Genomic DNA, 22,706 nt, shown 5'->3' with positions numbered 1-22,706 from the left:
GAACATTTCTTGAGAGCTCAATGAAACTCTGGTTGGCTTTGGGAAGACGTCTTGATAAACATCTTTGCCTAGGCTACGCTTTAATTGCATCAACTCTTTAGTTGAACCTAAACAGGTGAGCAAGGTTATTTGTATTCGATGCGATATGTTGTGTTTTATTTTATTTATTTGTTCTTTATTTTTTTTTAAAGAGACATTTTAACATGATAACATGTTCCTTTAGACGATGTTTCGGTTTAGTTTACTTAAATGTGATAATTCATTGTCATAAACGTTCCTGTGTGTAGTAGAATGGACATACTAGATCAGTGGCTGTGGAGACAAGAATACTGGCTTCCACCTGGAATCAGCTGGGAGGACATGAGAAAGATGAAGATGGGTCACTGTCCTCTTCCCAAAGACCTCTTCCTCTCTCTTCCCATTGCCTTCACGTTTATTATCGTCCGCTTCATCTTCGAGAGGTAACCCAAATCAAAAAGTTAACAAAGCCTATAGCTAATAATGGAGAAAAAAACAGTATGTAGGCTATTGTCTGAAGTCAACATTCTTTGGTAGACTTAATACTTGTAGGGATAGGGTAGGCCTAGTGAAATAACAATATTTTTGTGCTCAAAAACCTCAATGACATTTGATCTCGGATCTCTGAGGACATTTGAATGTGCTGTGTTTCAAGGGAGGGTCAGGCACCATAGCAGGTGCACTGGCGTGTGTAGAGGCACCACAAGGGACCAAGAGTTGGAAGTGGGAAGTGGGAGGAGCAGGCCAGCAATGTTCTTTGTTAAATGATAGTGCGATAGTGATTAAATTACAGTAAACAGCAGCAGGTAAAGAGGGCCATGTGCCATTATGGGGGCTTGCCAAGATGACTGAATGCTGTGGTTCTTCTGTTGTTGTTGTAGGCAGTTAACAATGCTAAACGTGACAGGAGTGAGGGGGGATGGAAAGATGATGCTGTTGCCTCAGCAGCTGTTCCCCATGGTAACAACAGACAACAGTGCCTGCTGACAGATACATATACTGTATAGGCCTACTGCTACAGACCTGTACTTCTGTCTTTAGTCATTTTAAGCCCAAAAGCACTTTTATGGTTCAGTATACAGTATCATACCAGTGGGAGAGCCTCAGAAACAATGACACTGCTAATGGGGAGATTTATTGAGCTAGGCATGTTCTGAAAAGAAGCAGTATGAAATCATTAACAGTCATCATGTATTGTGTATGCTGATTAATTTAAATATAGTTCCAACATTTTTGGCATTTGTGTAGCGTTATGTTGTAGCCTATGTTAGTGCACAGACAGCATGCCTAAAAGACCTGAACATTGACTGGTACATGCAAAGGCAAAGGAAGGACACATGTTTCTGGTTTACTGAAACCACAGTATTTGTTTCTCACTGACCCTGAGCAGGATACAGATGCAGGCTAAATGTCTATGGAGTTAGAATACAGGAGTAGTGTAAATAATCCAACACATGCACAATGATTTAATCACATTTTTTATTTTATTTCGTGTGAACAACGCTTCTGTATCGTATGTAAACATCTGGATGTTTACATACGATAGATTGGTTGTTTTATCCAAATAGCAGAAATAGCAGCCTACACATTTTTATTTTCTGTCCTCACTGCATCTGCATGGTGGCCATGGTAACTTGATGTACTTCTCCGTCTGGCCTTGGATATTCCAAATGTCCTGCGGTGCATTACTGAATGAGTTAAGCAGGCATAATAGATCATTTTCAAAAATGTTGGTTGTTGCTTGTAATTATTGTCAGTCTAAGTTGTTATCCATCCAACACCTACCATTATGCATTTATGGCATATACAATATATATCTCAAATGCTTGCAGTAAAATGTAGGCCCTACCTATAAGTAATGCAACATTCTTCTGTTGGAAACATCTGATACGGCTTTTATGTATTACTGTGGATGATTGGACAGACAGGACACAGGTTATGTCTGTGATTTAAAAAATCTAGGTATGTAGCAGTACCCTTAAGCCAGTGCCTTGGAGTTCGGGACCGAAGAAGAGTACCTGTCATGCCATCTCCAAAACTAGAGGCTTTCTACACCCAGTACCACCCTCGCCAGCCTTCCCAGGTTTACATCAATGCATGAGTTGCACCTTGGTAAAATTCAGCCGAATCGCACAGGAACTTAAGTTGAAAAAAAACAATCAGGGGAAGAGAGAAAAGCATGCTTCTGCAGTTGTCAGTGCATTGCTGCAACTCCTTCCCTTTTTTACAGTGCGATACCCTCCTCATTTTACTGCAGCCTATTACTGTTTCTTTAGTTCAAGAGGAAAAGAAACTGAACACCTGCTACATAGTGTCAAGTCACTTTACTGATATTAGCTATAAGTCTATGATATGAATGACCTTGTTTAAATTGAGTTGGACATGTTACTGTTACGTACATGTTACATGGAGCTCATAATGCATTAAGACCGCCAATATCCTTTTTCTTTGCCTTTCCTTAGAGTGAGATGAACTCACTGGTAAGGCATAGTGGCCTTACAAGGAGACAGGTGGAGGTTTGGTTCCGTCACCGTAGAAACTTGGACCGACCCAGCAGTACCACAAAGTTTTGTGAGGCTTGGTATGTCCTTCGTTTGACATCTTCAAATAATAAGATATTGGATTCACTCATCTATTACTATATTTAACATTTTCAGCAAATTTGTTTACATTTTCTAGCTGGAGGTTTTTCTTCTACGTGATGTCCTTCTCTTTTGGAGTTTTCTCTTTAATTGATGTAAGTTTGCTTACCTCCATTTTGTAGACCTGTTTAAAAATGATTCCTTTCAGCATTTAGTAATTGAAAGGAGAAGCCTTCGCCATCTCAATTAATTTAACTAAAAAAAAGTCATTATCACCTACTGAAAGAGTGTTTTTGATTTACAGAAGCCATGGTTCTGGGACCAGAGGGAGTGCTGGAAGGGTTACCCACAACAGGTATAGTACATCATGATCCTCCACCAGTTTACTACTGGATGTGCGTGATTGACTTTGCTAACAGTTTATGAAATATAGACATTCCAAATGTTTGCCGTTGAACTGTATCATAGTCCATGAGTGTATAGTTTTCTTTGTGTTTGGTCTGTTTAAGCTGACCAACTGTTTGTACATGATGCTATCTCAGAGAGATGGGCTTCACCTGGCATCAAATACGTCTGAACAAAGCACACTACTCATTCTGGGAAAGTATGCATACTGATTCAAAGTGAAACATCAGAGATCGGAGATTGCTCACTCACATTATACATTAGTTCAGCCACTATATCGTTAGTTCCCTAAAATCTGGGAGTACTGAATTTGAGCTTTGCCAGACTGACTTGGTCAGGACATTTTGTATTAATGGTTGAATTTACTAAAACACATTTTTTATATATAAAATATTGCATAGCCAACACATAGGCACAAATGTGGCAAGCTAGGTTGGGTTCCACCAGCAGCACCAGGTGATTCAGTGACCTGCTGGTTCTATTTCATGCATTACTGAGCTATGCTATCTGATTTACTGGTAGCACTTTATTTCACATAGTCTTTTCTTAGTGTATCTACACCACATGGATCAGCTTGGAATATTATGTACACGTAAACCATGTATAACATTACATGTTGTTGTTACATAGTTTGTTACACTGTACCTAATTAATGTAACAGGGGCAGTGAAATAAAATGTATCTTATGTATTACTGGAAAAGCTTTTATGCAAAAGGAGTTATATGTAAATCAGAAGAAACATATTAAGTTGTCTGCCTTGGCTTGCCTTTCTCCACAGCCTGTGGACCAACTGCACTTTTGGTATTACCTCATTGAGTTGGGCTTCTACTGGTCACTCCTGCTATGTGTTTCTGTGGATGTCAAACGCAAAGTAAGTTGTCGTTTCTGCAGGCTGTCTCAGCCTAACCTTAAAGACAAGAGTTAAACAGCTAGGCTACTTTATAAACATTCCTATGAAAAACAATTGCTTTCAGATTATAAAACGCAGGTTTTACACAATACTGCACGGCCATATTTCCACAGGACTTTAAAGAGCAGATCGTTCATCACATCGCCACCATTTTCCTCCTGGGCTTTTCATACTGCTCCAACTACATCCGTGTTGGTACCCTAGTCATGCTGGTCCATGACTCATCTGACTTCCTGTTGGAGGTAAAAACGTGACAGCCTATTATAATGCTCCTGGTGGTGGGGTTTCGTGGTCAGGGCAGACAGGCAGGGGCGCAGCAGCAAAATTGTGGGCCCTATGTACAGTCAGCTCCAATGGACCCCCCCAGCCATATATTCTATATAAATCAGACACGGTGTGGGCCCCCTATATACAAGGGGCCCTGGTGGCTCAGTCACACTTTAACCCCCTGATTGACACCCCTGCAGACAGGTGTTATCTGCAACAGCCATAACTGCAAGCAGTGTTCATTTCCATGTCATTTGAATCACAGAAGGTGATGTGCTTTCAGATACGTCTGTATTTGTATTTGTGCTGCAGAGCTGCTCCCTTCTTTCTAACAGTCTCTTGTGCCTCTGGTTAGTCAGCCAAGATGTTCAACTATGCTGGCTGGAAGAGGACCTGTGACTCCCTGTTTGTCGTCTTTGCAGTCGTGTTTTTGGTCACACGACTTGTGGTCTTTCCTAGCAAGTAAGACCACTTCTAAATCATATTCATGTTTTCAAATAATCAAGGACATACTGACATACTGTATATTGGACAAATATTGAAATTATTTACAAATACATGTGAATTGTTCATTAATAACTAGTTGTCAGCTGTTGCTGGTAATAAATGTTACGCAGCCTGTAGAGTAAACTCATCGTATTTTACAAACACACATTTTTCATTTGCAGAATAATCCACACAACCCTCATATTGTCCATGGAGGTCTTCCAGCCTTTCTTGGGGTATTACTTTTTCAATGCCCTGCTGTTAATTCTGCAAGCGCTACATGTTTTCTGGGCCTGGTTGATTTTACGGATGGTCTATAAGTTCCTATTTTTGGGAAAGGTGGGTGCAAACACTAATAATAATAATAAAATTCCTAACAAAATTCCTTTTCTTGCATGGATATTGTTAAACCACACCGTTGGTAACAGGGGCTTAAACATACAGCATGGGTATCTCTCCTAAGCCTTAACATTTTCATTGCATGATAATTACTTTGATTATAAGTTCTTAATGTGACATTGTTTTGTAAACTTGTGGCTAGAATAGCATATATGATAATATCTGCCCTGGCACTCCGCTGCTGCATGAGTGCACACACATACGCAGTGTGTACTGTGGTTCACACATCAGTGGTGTAGGGGGTTCCAATTTTCAACGTGTTTTCAAACTCCTTTCAAATGGCTATGTGTATTCTTATTCATTCATCAGTTGGAAAAAGATGAACGCAGTGATGATGAGAGCCCAGAAGATGAAGAGCAGTGTGAGGAGGAGGAGCAGCCCTCTTGGAAGCAAAGAGAAGTGGTCCTGAACAGTAAACTAACCAGCTTGACCAGCAGCTGTGTGCTGAACAACCTCACACCGCAGAGAGCAAACCTGGCCTCCAGACTGCCCAAGTCTAGATAACTTATCATCGAGAATTCATCAACTACAAGCAGTGGTGGACAAAGTAAAAGTAAAAGTAAAAATAAAAGTAAAAAAAGAAACACAGTTTCTTTCCAACACAGGTAACTTATCTGAGTAAAAAGTAGACCAATGTACTTGTCTTACGATAAGCTGATTCTGCACAGGTTGGGTTGACTTTGTGGTGTGTCCTTGTTAGGTTTTTATTGTTTTTCAGTAATAACAAGGTCTATCTCAATAGGTAGGTAAAATGGAGTAAACAGTGTAACAGCTATGTAATATCATGTGCTACTGTTGTAATTACACCACGAAAGTACTCTTACTTTTACTTTGTCCACCACTGACTACAAGATAGCTAAAATGGAGAGCAGTCCCACTACAGTTGGGCCTTTTGTTGGACACTCACCTGAACATTGATTATATTTGTACAGTAAAAAAGTAGGGCTATATGGGTAACAATGTAAATTAAATGAATACTGTGTTTCAACTACTGATGCCAGCTTTTCTATAATGGATAAATCATGTGTAAAAAAAAAATACTGAAGGAACCACATAATGAAGGAACCACATGTTTGTAGGCCTACCTCACATGTTTCCTCATTATTCATTAGGATGAGTTAAGTAAGTTGTTGACTGAAATATAGACTAGCTTAAATGACTTAGTTGACTCAGTTTTTTTCTTACAATATGTCCTCATCCTTTTGTAGTATGGAATACATCACATTATGTAAATCTCCTGTAGAGTTCTGGTTGATTTCCATAAAATACAAAAACATCATTGCACGTTGTAGTGCATCTGTCTATGTGTTGTCCTCCTAGTGGATTATCAATTGTTAGAAAGTACTTCAGTGTCTTTGATCCTAGCTGAAGCTGCCCATCTTTGTCTGCGAAGTTCATGTTTCATTAGTGCATGTAGTACCACCACAACACTGACATTACAAGTTTGGAAGTTTTCTCTGTGATGCATGTGCAGATTGCATTACACAACATTACACTTATTGTAACTGATGTTTTTAAAGTGATTGATTTAGCTACAGGGTATTTATAGTCCCCTGGAGCAATGTGGGTGCCTTGCTCAAGAGGATGGAATTTATAGGCCTACCTGCAACATTCTGATTCCAAGGGTAACTTTGTAACACTATGCACTGGCTTCCTCCAAAAGTGCATCCACAGTGAAAAAAATAAATAAATAATAAATCCAGTGTAGAATGCCATGGCACTCAAGAATACAGCTGTACTCTAACACTCAAGTGCTTCACCTGGCAGTTTATAGATTGACACCTAGGCCTATATGGTAAAATTTGGTTTGATTGGATTATGATTGGATTGATTGGATTATGTTAAATTAGCCATAATTTATTCACGTATATTATGGTGGATCATTCAGAACCTTTCCTCACACTCAGAATCAGCCCCTATAGACCTAAACCTAAGGATAAACTGACTGTGCTGAACATTGCATTTTTCCTCAATTCCTCATTCCTCATTATGATATCATTATTATCATTCACCATAGATTCCGCATAGAAGAGGCAACTCAAAGGATTTGTCATGTATCATCTTCAGTTCTGTTCCTGGAGGTGTGAGAATGAAATAGGCCTATGGTTTTACTACGTTGTAAAGAATGTGTTTTTCATCAGTGAAGACTCAAGTCAAGAGAGATACATAGGCTAGGCCTTACGATTCATCCCATATAGGCATGGACATTTTATTTCATTTAGGCCTACATTTTTGATGACAGTTTTTCATAACGAATGCTGACAAGATGTCAAACTAAAATGCGAGGAAAGTAATCAAGAAGATGAACATTTTAGTTAGGGCCAAGTGATCTGTCTGCCGTCGTGGCGTGATGTTCACCCTCGTTATTTTCATCGCTGTTGATACGTGAGTTGAAATTGCGTTTTTCAAACATATCACGGGCAGTTTGGGCTTCCGTAGATACCGTAGAAAGTGTTGGCATTAGAAGAATGCTGTGTTAGTTGCACAGATCCCTGACGTAAGACACGATTAACAACTGCTTGAAGCTTCTGGTAAGTGTCACCTTGTACACGCTGTGATTTTCGAAATTCTAAGGGATGTTGCTTTTGTTGTCACGAATTCTGACAATGCGAAACGTCTAAGCTGAATTGCTTCAGAGCAACGGAAGGCTAAAAATACGCACAGCTAGCTAATGTTGCAAATTGACAGCGTCAACGTTACCCCTTGTAGCCAGCCTATGCCCACCAGTACATGTAATGATGGGGGTTTTCTTGCGCAGGGTTTGTAGCAGACTTAATCGATAATCACTTGAAGTGTGTGTTTAGACGTGAGGTGTATATCGACGCTGAAGATAGTGGTGCGCAAAGAGGCGGTTGGCGAGTGCCAACTACTGGGCATTTCCATTTCGGGTAATGTGAAGAGCTTATCTCAGAAGCCACCCGATGGGAGCCACTCGCTTGGGCCATGACATTTTTTTAGCATTTAATTGTCGTATGTGTTGTTCCAAACAGGCCTACATGTATTTGTCATTTTCGCTTGCGTCATGATGGTAACATGTCTCTCAACTCATATGCCCAGCGCTACCAGCGCAGCCGTGCGCCACAGACACGCGAACCTCGTTAAAATCTGATAAAACTCATCGCAGTTGACATAAATAAACCCACATCGCATAGTACATTGTCAATAGCCTATATCCACTCTACAATTTGAGTATACTCTGAAATGGTCTGCATTGATTTAGGCATCGGATATTATCAGGACTCTAAATTAACTCTTCATCACTTGCCAAACTTATTATCTAACCAACTCGCACTCACCAATGGGTCAAAGTGGCTAGTAAATTAGTTGATTTATTTTACCAGCCAAACTGAAATTTCACCTGCATTTGGACGGTTGACTGCTGTTAATGTATGGCCCTGGTTATTATTGAAGTCGCATTGTATGTTTTGTATAGACTGGTACTGATGGGGAACACCAGTGACCGTGTGTCTGGTCATGACCGCCATGGAGCCAAAGCCCATCGCTCGGACAGCGGGGGTGACCACAAAGATCTGGAGCCCAGTAAGATGGTGGATAGCACGGATGACCCCAATATCTTCAATACCTACGGCCCTGAGTCAAAGGTAGGGGCTCAAACCTGGATATTGAAGTATGACTTCAGTGAATTGGCTTATGGAGGAATAAGAGTAGAGGTTCAATGTATGCGATTATAGGTGGTTAATGGTGAAGATAGTTCTCACATCTACCACTTCCACTTACTTTTGCATTTTTATGAAGGAGGGTTTGTTCTCCACATTTGAGCACAATCTTCAAACGTGTTCCCTATTTAGGGGTATGCACTGCATGGACATGGTCTGTTTTTTTGTTACTCCGTATGACATGAGTAATTCACAACAGCCCTGGGTATGTTGTCAGCCCTGTCAATTTTGAGAAACAGAAATCATGCACTCTGGACCTTTTAAGATTCACAAGACAATTGTTGGAAAACACAGATCTGGGAAATGCCACAGGTCTACCAGTTTTACCTCTTTTCTGTGTGGCATTTGGAAAACGCCATGACCTTTGCGCATTATAAACTGTTTAGTCATTATTTCATGGTAGCATCGTAAGTAACATAATGACCAGCATAGGCTTGCACAGATAGGGACGAAGTGGTGCTGAAGCACCTGTCCCTTTTCCCTACTGGACAAAATGTGCTCTTTTTTAGAGATGCACCGGATCCTGATTTTTAGGATCCTGCCAGATACCGGACCACTGCTTAAGATCCTGCCGGATACGGAACCGGATACCGGATCCTACAAAAGGGTTGAAACATATAGTCTACTCGCACACGTGGGCCCTTTTTATTACGTTGGCTCAAACTATTTTGTTAGATTCATTGGCTTATTGCCACACTGCCTGCAACGGCTGCTTCCAAAGGGCTTTCACTCCATGCAGTGATTGGGGTTGTGAAAGACTGACTGAAAAGCCTAGGCTAGAGATGCACAGACCCTCATTTTTAGGTAACATGCCGGATACGGATCCACTGCTTAAGATCCTGCCGGACCCGGATCCTGTGAAAAACCCTATTATCCTGCCGGATCCGGAACCGGATCCGGTGCATCTCTACTCTTTTTGAAAGTTCTTTTTCGCCAACACCCAATTCAGCACCTGCCCCCCAAAATGTCTGCACGCCACTGATGACCAGATATGAAAATGCCCATTTTAAACCACATCCTTAGTAAGTAACTTAATCATGGAGGTGTGTCTCACCATTATCTGAAGCAATAGGTGCAGTCACAGTGGCCTGGTATGATGATGCACACAGCTGCAAGTCTTAAATGAGCAGGTGCATACAAATGATTGTGGTTCTCTCAGGTGTCTGGAGATAAGGACTTCACTCCAGATTTAGATGACATGGTGAAGACTAGCCCTCAGGCCAGGCCCACTGTAATACGCTGGGGAGGAGGAGGAAAGGAAGTCTACATCACTGGCTCTTTCAATAACTGGAGCAACAAAATTCCTCTCATAAAGAGGTATCTCGGCATGCAGCTTTTTGACTGTTGCATTTATATTAAGATATTTCTTAAGTTATGTGCAGTATGAATAGTTTTTTTTTTCTCCTGCTTCCTGTGCTTCATTCAAAGCCACAATGACTTCGTGGCCATCCTGGATTTGCCTGAAGGAGAGCACCAGTACAAATTTTTTGTAGATGGACACTGGGTACATGACCCATCAGAGGTAGACACCCTTTTAAAGTACACTTTCTGTGTGTGCCTTAACAGTATATGACCTACTGTGACAAGGGGTGGGATACCACATTTAACTCCGTGTCAGATTGTAGATAACATTACATTATGCATTATATGTGTCTCTTGTGTAAGCCCTATAGGCTTTTGGTGATCCTAGATTTTGTGCTACGTCATGACGTGACCTCCTTTTCATTTTTAGCCCATCACCACCAGCCAACTGGGCACAATTAACAACATAATTGAAGTGAAGCAGTCTGACTTTGAGGTTTTTGATGCCCTACAAGTGGACTCCCTAGAATGCTCAGACACATCAGGTATGGAATGAAGCCTATGATATATCAAATATCAGATATTTATTTCCAATGATAACAGTGAAATTATAGACACTGTTGCCATTTCACTCATCTTTGCGTGCGTGCGCACATCCTTAATGTCCTTTCTTTATTTCTTTTGGGATCAATGAATAAGCAGATCCAATGATTCATTGTAGATACAATGAAATAGTAAAAGCAATGCATAATGTTGCATGTCAATGACGTTTTACGAAGAGCTTTTGTGCTGTTTAGACCTATCCAGCTCGCCGCCTGGCCCATATGGACAGGAACTCTATATGTTCAGGCCAGAGGAACGCTTCAAGGCCCCGCCCATTCTCCCACCTCACCTCTTACAAGTCATTTTAAACAAGGACACAAACGTATCTGTGAGTTTCTTTTTTTGGCACACCATCGGTAACGCATAAAACTCTCCATGATTTGACAGTACATACTGTATCATTACATTCACTTAGCTGTTGACTTTATTCATCAACTTCTTGTGTGTGGCAATCGCTTTCCTTTTGCAGTGTGATCCTGCCCTGTTGCCTGAGCCTAACCATGTCATGCTGAATCACCTTTATGCCCTATCAATTAAGGTAAACAAACACAAAGTACACTAGAAATATTAGGAACAAAAGAAGAAATGCTATTTTTTCTTTTACTTAACCAGAATATACCGATAGTGCAAAGGAATGCTGTATAATAACATTCATCTAAGTCAAAATGTGTGTATATTAATGTGTGTATAAGACAAAATAAATTTTTTGTCTTATACACACACATTGGCTATATAACCCATACAGGCAGTAATTTAAAAGTTTTTTAAAAAACAATTTTACCTGTCAACAGATTGCTGACTAATATGTTTCCATAATACTTTTATCAGACTAGCTAACACAAACAAACAGCCGATTGGTAAGAAAAGGACAAAACACCTTGGCAGAGAGGACTGTAAGACAGATGGAATGATGAAATGGGATGTACATGCTTGCCCAATGTCAGTGTTTCTTTTCACAGGATGGAGTGATGGTCCTAAGTGCTACCCACAGATATAAGAAGAAGTATGTCACCTCGCTGTTGTACAAGCCAATTTAAAGTCTGTGTGTGCATGTTTCTGAGAAGGTGCCTGATGGTGGCATATAGCTTCATTACCGATTGCTGATGTTGCACTAGAATACAGCAGAATATCCACGCTTGTTGGATAGACATCGGCCCTGAGTAGGACAACACACAAGAAGAGTTCTGATGTGCCTCTAAAATGTACTATACGTTTTCTGAACCTAGAGGAATGCTGGGTGCAGTTCCCAGTAACGTCAGTCAAGGGTGTTTGGATTGCATGGATTCACAATGTTTAAAAAAAGCTTACAAGGGCTTGTATCTGGTAGCTAAGCAATATTTATGCTGAAATCCCCTGGAGGAGGTGGTGATGAAGTGCCGTGTCAGTGACCGTGTTTGGGTGTCTCATATGTACTGTTAAATAGTGGCTTGCCATCCAAACAAGTGGGGGACAGTGGCTTATGTTTGATTAGCATTGTATAGTGATGCATGGTGATCATGACATTTATTTATTTCAGCCTAAATTGATAAAAGTAGTCTCTCTTTATGTGCCATGTAAGGTTCATGCTGTATTGAGTGGACCCAGACTGATAGTTATTTATTCAAAATAGCAAAGATTTGTAAAGTCAATCTATGATAATGAGAGCACTTTAAACTCACTCAGTTTAGCAGTGTGAAAGAATGTTTGCCCAAGATGTTCATCTATGCAGTAGACTGATGTTATACTGTAGCTGTGATGGAACGGAAGAGGTTTCATTTTCAGACATCACCGATGTGGTGCTTTCAAGTTTTTTTTTTTTTACTGTATTGCAGTGTGTATGTTGCATGTTATCAGCGGGCAACTGCATGTGAATCCCAGGCAGTGGCTTTCTGGTGTGGTTATCATTTCACTTCATAGTGTTTTGAAATGCTTACAGATTCAAATAGAAAGCCAGTGGCCTGCAACTTGGCACTTACCTGTATGGCTAGATTGACCTGGATAAGTGATAAACTTTATAGCAGGGGTGGGGAACCCGTTTACAGCCCTTGAGGCTGTTTTATCCGGCCCCCAATATAATTGTAATGTTATGCAGCTTCACATGAAATATGACATATTTTGAAAAGGAATCTTAAAAATTACATTTGCAATACAATTAAGTTATATTCAGGGGGCATAGAGAAGGCGGGGTCTGTTTTAAAGGTGGCTTCCTTCAATATAGGCCTAAAGTGCAGTGGGAAATCCTGGTTTGTTTTCATAGTATTGGAGGAATTAAAGTGGACCCTTGAATGAAAGGTTCCCAATGGGTACTTACTGATGAGGTGAAACTCACTACTGTGATGACGGACAAAGCCACTAAAAATCACCAAATAAGTGTTCATGTGTGAATGAATTTATCTGTCAGCTATTCAGACAGAAGGATGTGACATCGGTGCTCATGTCAGGTTCTCAAGACTAGAGGAGATTTTTATTTTGGTCTACTGTATGTCTCAACGGAAATGTACTGCAGGGGACATGGCAAGTGAATTGTAGGCATCAATAGTTACAAACTGGCCTGGCCTTACCCATCTGTAAGCTTTTGCTCAATTTTCATTTCCCAACACGATATGAAATTTTGTAGTGTATGGTAAGACCAGACAAGTGAAAAACCCACCTTTTTAGGTTTATTTATTTTACTTTGCATTTGGTCCACTATATAAATGTGTCCCATCCTTGGTATTTATGTCATGTGTTGTTTTTGTACGCTTGTAATATTATTGTAACATGCTGATATCTTTTAATGGCTTAATGGTATTTATGGGTTTCATTGCATTTCATTCAGCACAATGTTTTATGATGTGTGTGCAATACCCCTTCATCTATATGTTTAGTGTCAGATTACATGAAAACAAAACGTATATGTTAGGGTGCATCAAATGCCCCCTATGAAAAAATATTGCCTTGGCCCTATAGTAAAAATGTTCTACACCAGTAAAAACACACTGTGTAAAATATTTTGAAATTTGTCAAAATCAAAGTCACTATCTTGGAATAGAATGGACATTTCGGTGCATCAAGCTACCCAATAAAAACATATTGCCTCAGCTGTGTGATAAAAATGTTCTATGCACAGTAAAAACACTCTGTGTTGAAAACGTTGAAATTTAGATGGATTCTACTGGGTCCACTAGGCCCATGAAAATACAAAATAATGGTGATAGTGATGGGCAACCTGGATTCCAAAGCTAAAGTCCAGTTCCACATATTCCAAATATAGCCAATAAAATGAACCAGCTGACACACTGCTAGTATCAAGCAAGAGATTGCAAAGCTGTATGACTGTTATATTTGTGTGTTTCACCTGTGGGCCAACAATTCCTGGTGGAACATCTGTACTAAAGCTGTGAATGCTCCTTGGAATGACTTGTGTTTTTTCAAGAAATCCCCGCAGTAGGTCAATGGAGTACAGTCAATACAACTGCATGTGATGTTGGAAAGAGTGGCTTCCCAAAACCTGTACTAAAGTGACTTCTGAGTATGTCATGGGTATCACCAGGTCCAGAGTTCATTACCAAGGGCCTCTCAGGTAAGTTATGGTTGTCATCTGATGGAGTAAAGTGAAATACTACCACAGGCGATGGGATTAGGAAGTAATGGCACTCTTTGATACAGTTGCCTTGTAGCCTAGTCATTCCAAGGAGCATTCACAGCTTTAGTACAGATGTTCCTCCATGAATTGTGGGTCCACAGGTGAAACACACAAATATAACAGTCATACAGCTTTGCGGTTTCTTGCTTGATACTAGCAGTGGTCCAAGGCAGCACGGAATTGATATTGTGTTGCAAAACAACAATTTTGCCTGAATATAGCGGTTTGACCATCAGTCTGTCCCGAGACTGAAGTCTGTGTAAGTAGATCCACTGAATACACACCCTGCTTAGATATTCCTTCTGTTTATGCTCCCAATACAGGTGATTTCAAATTATCTTTTTTTCCTGTCCAATTGCCCTTGAAAAGCTTTGGAATCCAGGTTGCCCATAGCTATCACCATTATTTTGTATTTTCATGGGCCTGGTGGACCCAGTAAAATTAATCTAAATCTAAATTAAAATATTTTACTGTGCATAGAACATTTTTATCACACAGCTGAGGCCATATGTTTTTATTGGGTAGCTTTATGCACCGAAATAGTCAAAATCTTGGAATAGAAATGGCTATCACCATTATTTTCTATTTTCATGGGGCTGGTGGCCCCGGTAGACTTCCTCCAAATTTCAAAATATTTTACACAGTGAGTTTTTACTGGGGGTAACATTTTTACTATAGGGCCAAGTTTGATGCACCCTAGTATATGTTGATGTGCATATACAGTACATACTTTGAAAGTTGTTATGATGGACAACACGGCAAAAACTAGAATTTTGGAGGAGGTTTCGCTTCCCACATTTGTCGTCAATGATGTAGGTTTATGACCTCATGACACTGTGTAATTACTTTGGAAAATAAAAAAACTGACACAAATATCTTTCATGTCATCAGTTATATGGTTAAGTGCATTTTAACAATATGTTACCGTGTGCATGTTTTGTCTACAGCTTCCCTCTGTATTTGAGTGGTTGTGAAATCTGACGTGAACAAATTTTACAGGACATGAAATGCTTTGCATTTGTGTTTATTCACATCTAGCTCTTCATGACGTTGCAGTACACAGGCAACTGGGCCTGCATCAGCATTCCAATATATCAGCACAGCAGTACATCCTTGACCATTAGCGATAGGGCACTCTCAAACATTATTTACACATAATACACATATCTCAAACCTCCATGATCACAACAACGCCAAATGACTCAGGTGGAGGCATTGTTTCCGCTCGTTTTCCACCACTAAAAATTGATCAGATTGTTGATTTAGGCTTTGGTACTATACATCTCTATCTGAGACCAATAACTTAACCAGTTTTTAGAACACATACTTCAGTTGATTTGGCAATCCTCTCTGGTTTTGCAAACACAGAGCGCAAACAAGGCCTTACCTCTAGCCTGGAAAGGTTTAGGCCAACTAGCAATTAGAAATTCAAGATTGTACATGACTTTGACAGAGCGAAAATGCGAGTAATATTGTTTTACCTAAAAGGCAAACAAATTGATTCTAGTTTAATTAATACTAATCTTAAATCGTAGGCCCCTGAGGCATCAGGACCAAGGCAACTATATACGAAGGACTTCGCTATTATAAAGCCAGCTTGACCAAAATAATACAACTCTCAGCAGAAACACAATAAATACTCACACAGTGCACTCACAGCTATCGCTCCTAATAATAAAAATGATGCTTGGGCATCAGTAATAGGATAAACTATAGGCTATTGCACAGCTACCCCGATATATGTTTAACTTTGCATGTATAGCAAATGTCAAACAGTAGAGCAAAACGAAATGTCAAATAGTAGAGCAAAACAAATAAAAAGCTATTTACAAAAGCAACATTTACAGCAAGAGTTTACAAAGCAGCTCTAAAGTTGTGATCTCTACGTTTTCTGATAACGACATCAGTAATGTTATGGTCCCACCAGTGGCCTGCCAAAGTTTGTAACCATGGAGATAACATCTATTGCAATGGTCGATGCAATGGGAATGTCATGGCAATCTGAACCAAAATGAAACAAAGTAGCAAATGTCTAATGACAGTGATTCAGATTTAAAATGTATTCTTTTATGGCCGCAGATGAAGGAACAAAACATAGTTTTAAAATATTATTTGAAATATATTTTAGATCAATTTAGATTTGGTCCATTTACCAAGACGAGTTGCATGCCAAAAAATGGCATGCAGAAAATAGTCAAAATCCTTGAACAGCTACTGCCTCTGTGGTTCAAACTGCTCTCCAACACTAATTCAATTCCTTCTTAGCAGTCTTAAGTTTACATTTAGCCAATTGCAACCAACTTCCCAACTGGTCACAGTAAATGACAATGATTCACATGGATAAGGCAAAAACAAAGGAAATTAGGAGTTCAAACTTTGGCAAAGGTTGGTGTTTCCCATTACACACACGTGGTGTCACTTTCCTTTTTTTTTCTACCTCTCCCGCATGCAGAACTGCATAAAGTACTTAATAATTCAGTTAGTAGTACTGCAACATTAAATAGTAAGAATAGTATTGCACTGACGGTCTCTTAGCTCCGACAGAAAAGACACCTTCGCTCCAGTGTCAGGCAAAAGGGATAGCTGGCACAAATGCATTCAGTGAACATCACTCCTTATTGCACATGCTCAGACGGCTCAAGCTGGAGGGCCCAGGGCACACTGAATGTCCACGTGACCTCAGATGCCCTTGTTACTTGGTCTTCAGACCGATTGAGCAGTCACAAAGAGAGGTGTAGGTTCGGTGTCAGCAAAATGTAATGCCTAAGACCCCTGAGGTTTTTCCCAAGGGATTCGAGGGCAGTAACGTGTGGTTGCAAAGCTGTCTTCAGACGGTAACAAGAACGTCGGTTTATCATGTGTCACGGCAGCGGAATCGCATGACTTTGAAAATTGTCGTGTGTACGCGCAAAGTGCACATTCTTAATGAGTGTGTGTGTGTGCATGTGTCATTTTCACAAACAGTGGAGAAACATGCATCTACATCAAACCGCCCATGAGCTGCCAGGTACAAGAACACATTCTATGGCAGCTGGGACGCACACCAACCCTTACAAGATAAATCTTTATATCTCATATTAGCAAGGCAATCATAAGTATCTTCCAAAAGGTTTATGAAGTTAGGAGAGAGAAAAAAGATGGGCTTAGAGGAAGAGTACAGAGAAGAGGAAAATGAAAAGGGCCAAAGGAGAGGGCAGGATTATAGAGGTTTAAGGCTGGAAGTCACAAGGTGTGGTGGGTTTTCTTGCTGGTTTTAACATGAGACGGGTTGTAGTAGGCACTCTCTCCCACGCTTCTTGGCGGAGCGCTGATTGGCTGCCATGGCGGTGACCTCTGAGGTACTCAGGACAGCGCGATCAGGACGCCCCTCGTAGGCACCTTTTGGGACTTTAGCTGAGGAGAGACAGAAACAAGTTAGAGAGCAGCCTGAAGGATTCACAATTGAAGACAGACCGCGAACACCGCACAAAACAAAAAAGAAAACTGTGTTGAGTTGCAGGGCTTATCACTCAGGATGTCTCGAGAAAAACATTGATGTATTTATTTGTATAGTTGAACCAAAATGTAAAGATACTCCTCTATGTGATGACACTGCTGATGAAAACTAGCCCAAGGCTAAATCTGGTGTGATGCATGAAATGGAAACATTTATGTTTTAATTGCACATGGTCCTAATAAACTTGATGATGAGGATGGCTAACCAGGTAAACCAGCTCTTTGTACTAGTTTACTCTGCGCAGAGCGTCTTGCCCTTTCTGAAAAGGTGTCTCCCTGGGGAGGGAGACTACTGTAGTCTAAGACGATAGGATCTGTTTTGAGCCCACCACTAATATCTTGTTGTGACATATCTAATCAGCCTGTCTATACTGTATGGCTGCTTAAGCACTTCAAATCGAGCACACAGACACAATGGACATAATCACTCCAAACACTACTGGCGAGGTTAGATTCTGTCAGTAGAGCCAAAGCCCTTTTGTGCAAAATGAAAATAAGTACAAGGTTCTAGTTTACTATGCTGCTATAGAGATGCTGTTGAAATACCAACCCTCAAATAAAATCAACAAATGGGTTGAAAAACATGAAAGCAGAAATGTTGATGGATTTATCAATAGAAACTCATCTCGGCCAGATCTTTTCAACACAGCATGCCCTTTCTTGTACATGAAAGTACAAGTCTTACACATGAAATGTCTACACCCATAAAGTACTCCAAGAATAAAGTTGTGGCCAAAGGTTAGGCTTAAACATACGGTCACAGAAATACAGATGTCAGTTAAACACATGTTAACTTTTCAGTTCTAAATGGATGACAATCCTCATTGGTAATAGGATTAGTTTCAACACTCGTTTCACAGCAAACAAAAAACAAAACTAGACTCTTGGTAGTTTGAAGCATGTGAGAGACAAGCAGATGATGAGGAAGCAGTGATGTTAAACAGCATAAGCAGAGAGAGGGGAAGACGGTGGTTGCACTGTGCCTAATCGTTACCATGGCAAAGGGAGGAAGAGGAGGAGGAGGAGCTTAGGGAGGAAATCCTGAGCTCGTTCTTCTGGAATATGCTCAGAAACAGGAGAGGGAGAAAAAGGGGAAAGGAGGGGAACAAAAAGGGGAGACCACAGAGGACAAATGCAAGGTCAGAGACAAGAGGGGATTCTGAAAACAGATCAGAGACTAGAAGAGAGCCGTGGACAAACACGTATGTGAAGTGAGCCACACAGATGTCTGTGAAGCACCGGTAGGCCTACTGTATGTGCTCCTGTGTAAAAATCTGCTCGGGACAGAATGATGATTTCATAACAGGTGGAATATCCAGACAAGGAGAACTACAGTTTTATCACATTCACAACTTATTTCACCAAACCAATTACTACTCCCTAGAAAAAATAACGATAATGAGAAAATAATGCACAAGAACTCACCTCTAAATTACTCCTGGCTTTTTTGAGCACATCACGTGTCCTTGACACTGTGGAGGGAGCGTAGAAGATCAGAGTTATTTCATGTGTATTATTTTCATCTAATTTATTAGCAGTGACAGTTTCACCAAAACACATGTTGTCAATAGGCCTACACTTATGTAAATGATGAATGAAGGGAATTTCAGGAGACTGAATTCATATTTTTTTCATCATATTTTTTTTATCATTCCATGATGCAAGTTTCAGCACTCACGCTGGCTGACAATGAAGTGCTCCATGCTCTCCTTGGTGCGGTTGGTGCTCCTCAGCCTCTGAATGGTGCCCTGCAGGACATCCTCCTGTTCAGAAATGCGCAGCCTCAAGGAGTGGATCTCCTCCTTCAGGGTCTGCTCCTGGGGACACAGGTACACTGGCAATGTCACCATCAAAGATAAACAGTAACATGTTGTCCTGTGGGTAGATTGGTTCATCTATGCCCTCATGTCTGCGAGCCATTTAGTGCAAACTGGCCTTGATTACTGTACATGAGACATTTACTTCAGCATAAAACTTAATTACAATGAGAAAACATCACGTGAACACTTCACAATTCAGAATTAAAGTCCAATCTAAACTCAACAGAACTATTTAATTTGGAATTATGAATTTGGAATGAATAACATATAAACGAGGCCACTGTGAGACCTGACTCTGAGGTGTACCTTCTGCAGCTGCAGGCTGCTGCCCTCGTTGTTGGGAAGGGCAGCTCTCCAGAACATCTTGAGCAGAGAGCTGGCCTCCTCCAGGATTTGACGCAGGGTCTTCACATCAGACAGGAGGCTTTTCACACTGCCGTAGTCCAGAGCCTGGGCAAGGAGGAACCCAGAGCAAGGTTTAGCGCCTATTTTACAGCTATGGCACGCATGGTATGAATTTATGTTTGATGATGACACTGACTGCACACTGCAGTGCGTACTATCTTTCTGGTGCTGGCCTCCTAAAGCAAGGATTGCAACCATTTCAGACATGCCATGGGTTGTGTCATTTGTGTTGTGTCATGACACTGCATCCTACCATACAGTCAGAGATTCTTTAAGTATATGGAGATATGCCAACATAATAGGCTTCTATGGGCACCTAACGTGACCAGGTTCCGGTCTGCCTAAAGGGGCGTGTCATAATGCTTCTAGAATGAATAGAATAGTCCTTAAGTCTGCCCCCCCCCCCCCTTGTGACAGTAGAACCCGGAAACAATAGGCCAGTGGAACCTCTCTCTTATCTACTCTCTCTGATACAGTGGTATGAGACAGTTTGTGACCATTTTGGAAAATCATGACATCAGGTTTATCTCCTGTTGAGCTTTTGGAGCAGCCACTGCGCCCTGTGTCCTCTACCTTGCCGGTGCTGGCCTCCAGCAGGGCTATGTTGAGGCTGGCCTGCAGCGCCGCCTCCATCCTCTGCACCAGGCTCTTGCCCTCCAGCATCTGCTGCTGCAGGGCGTTGTAGTCGTCCACGTGCCCAATGGCGTGTCGCCCGTTACGGTTGGCGAAGGAGCCGTCGGGAGCCTCTCCCTCCAGGTCAGCATGGGGCTCCAGGGAGTCTAGTGGGAAATGTGGACACGACATCCCCTTTGTTCACATGGAAGGCAGTCACATTTCCACAAACAGCAATTACCTGTCCCGTCAGGGTTTTGTGAACTTTATCATTGTATTGTACAGTATGTAATACACTATATTATAGTACTAGATCATATCACTGTAGTTTTGAGTATCATACAAATTCAGAATTTTCAATCTTCGGTTGTCATTAACATTTGCATTCATCTTGCATTGTGACCGTGATATATTATTAGTTGAGTCCATGCAGTGAGTGAAACGTTTGGAGAGGTTAGAAGCACACCGCTGGTCGTGATGGGGACATCCTCCAGTTCCGTGTAGGGGGTGAAGGAGGTCCCAGTAGGGAAGAGGCCGGTGTCCCTCACGGGGGGAGACGGAGCCGGGTCTGCAGGAGGAGGAGGAGCAACACACCAACACACAGCATGCACATCACCACCAGCACAGCACAGCACAGCACAGCGCACCGCAACAACTAGCAGGCCTGTCGACAGGGAGGCACAAAGGGGTATGTTGCCCCGGGCCCAAGGAAACATGGGGCCCAGAATTGGGTCCCCATTACATTGCATGTAAGGGGGCCCTTTCAGATGAATTTGTTCTGGGCCCAGCAAAAGCTAGTACTGTTGGGCAGTGCTGCATGAATCACCCAGGCCAATACTTCACACAGTGTTACAGTATTAGTTTCAATTAGATAAGACACAGCACTCTAAATAATGTAAGTAATGTGTTCGTGTTGTGTGTGTGTGTGTGTGTGTGTGTGTGTGTGTGTGAGTGTGTGTGTGTGAGAGAGAGAGGGAGAGAGAGATAGGGTGGGGGGAGAGAGAGAAAAAGACAGACAGAAAGACAGGCAGACAGAAAGACAAAGAAAGAGAGAGTGCAAAGGTGCACGGGCAATTGCTTATACTCAGGGTGCAATTTGTAGGGGGGTATGGGGTGGATTGTCCCCTCTTCTGGTTTTGATATTGTTACTTTTTCTACATGATTTTTTAAAAAGTATTTTTTGGGGCTTTTCAGCCTTTATTGGTTTTTGTGAGACAGGACAGTGGAGGAGAGACAGGAAGTGAGCTGGGAGAGAGAGAGATGGGGAAGGACCGGCAAAGGACCCGGACCGGGAATCAAACTCGGGTCAGCCGAGTGGTAAACGTGTGCCCTACCATATCAGCCACGGTAGGGCCACTTTTTCTACATGATTTTAATCATAGTTTAATGTAACTCCATTGATATTGCTCGACATTGAGAAACACATCCCCCCTTCTGGTTTTCTGAAAAATCGCACCCTGCTTATACTGCATGTCAGTGTTTTTGACAGTTTGACAGTTTCCCATTGTACCAAGAGAGCGTCTCTCTCTCTCTCTCACCGTGCAGTAGCTGGCGGCGGTACATGCTCTCCCTCAGCGGGCTGGCGGGGATGAGGCAGGAGGCCCGGGGCTCGCTCTGCGCCACGCGGCCGGCCAGCTGCTGCTCGAGCTGTTTCTGCAGCTGGCAGCGGAGGGCGCTGTTCTCCTGCACGCTGTGCTCCAGCTGCGCCCGCAGCCCTCGCACCTCCACCAGCAGCTCAGCCAGCTCCACCGCAGGCACCCCCGAGCCGGAGCCGGAGCCGGAGCCGGAGCCGGGGCACTTCACCTCACGCAGGTATCCTACACATACACACACACACACACATATGTGTGCACACACACGTGTACACACACACACACACGTGTACACACACACACACACGTGTACACACACACACACACACACACACACACACACACACACACACACACACACACACACACACACACACACACACACACACACACACACACACACGTGTACACACACACACACACACACACACACACACACACGTGTACACACACACACACACACACACACACACACACACACACGTGTACACACACACACGTGTACACACACACAAACACACACAAAAA

The 22,706-nt window shown here is 41.8% G+C and overlaps 3 protein-coding genes across 4 annotated transcripts in view; 2 read left to right on the top strand and 1 right to left on the bottom strand.

Annotated features, from left to right (window-relative positions):
* The first annotated feature begins 291 nt into the window (after positions 1 to 291).
* cers4b (ceramide synthase 4b) lies at positions 292 to 6,295 on the top strand. The gene is made up of 10 exons (XM_063220430.1): positions 292 to 461; positions 1,981 to 2,101; positions 2,481 to 2,599; positions 2,698 to 2,755; positions 2,905 to 2,955; positions 3,785 to 3,877; positions 4,030 to 4,158; positions 4,539 to 4,645; positions 4,852 to 5,008; positions 5,378 to 6,295. The coding sequence occupies exons 1-10, from the start codon at positions 292 to 294 to the stop codon at positions 5,570 to 5,572; spliced, it is 1,200 nt and encodes a 399-aa protein (XP_063076500.1). The 3' UTR covers positions 5,573 to 6,295.
* A 1,212-nt stretch (positions 6,296 to 7,507) lies between these two features.
* prkab2 (protein kinase, AMP-activated, beta 2 non-catalytic subunit) lies at positions 7,508 to 15,881 on the top strand. The gene is made up of 8 exons (XM_063219468.1): positions 7,508 to 7,599; positions 8,502 to 8,670; positions 9,905 to 10,062; positions 10,174 to 10,267; positions 10,478 to 10,592; positions 10,845 to 10,978; positions 11,120 to 11,188; positions 11,610 to 15,881. The coding sequence occupies exons 2-8, from the start codon at positions 8,512 to 8,514 to the stop codon at positions 11,685 to 11,687; spliced, it is 807 nt and encodes a 268-aa protein (XP_063075538.1). The 5' UTR covers positions 7,508 to 7,599; positions 8,502 to 8,511; the 3' UTR covers positions 11,688 to 15,881.
* LOC134465671 (myomegalin-like) overlaps positions 15,263 to 22,706 on the bottom strand; it is a 57,697-nt gene continuing 50,253 nt past the window's right edge. Inside the window, exons 37-44 of one of the 2 annotated variants that reach the window (XM_063219464.1) lie at positions 22,125 to 22,403; positions 21,053 to 21,154; positions 20,548 to 20,753; positions 19,876 to 20,019; positions 19,428 to 19,566; positions 19,175 to 19,221; positions 18,744 to 18,804; positions 15,263 to 17,647 (exon numbers count right to left, since the gene is read on the bottom strand). In XM_063219464.1, the coding sequence (XP_063075534.1) occupies positions 17,508 to 17,647; positions 18,744 to 18,804; positions 19,175 to 19,221; positions 19,428 to 19,566; positions 19,876 to 20,019; positions 20,548 to 20,753; positions 21,053 to 21,154; positions 22,125 to 22,403 (1,118 nt within the window). In that variant the 3' untranslated portion in view covers positions 15,263 to 17,507. The remainder of the gene's footprint in view (positions 17,648 to 18,743; positions 18,805 to 19,174; positions 19,222 to 19,427; positions 19,567 to 19,875; positions 20,020 to 20,547; positions 20,754 to 21,052; positions 21,155 to 22,124; positions 22,404 to 22,706) is intronic. The other variant, XM_063219466.1, reaches the window with a different exon arrangement.

The sequence above is a fragment of the Engraulis encrasicolus genome, chromosome 16 (genome assembly GCF_034702125.1).
Source record: "Engraulis encrasicolus isolate BLACKSEA-1 chromosome 16, IST_EnEncr_1.0, whole genome shotgun sequence".
Classification (NCBI taxonomy): Eukaryota; Metazoa; Chordata; class Actinopteri; order Clupeiformes; family Engraulidae; genus Engraulis; species Engraulis encrasicolus.
The sequence above is the reverse complement of the archived record's forward strand: the minus strand, read 5'-3'. Positions and strand labels throughout refer to the sequence as shown.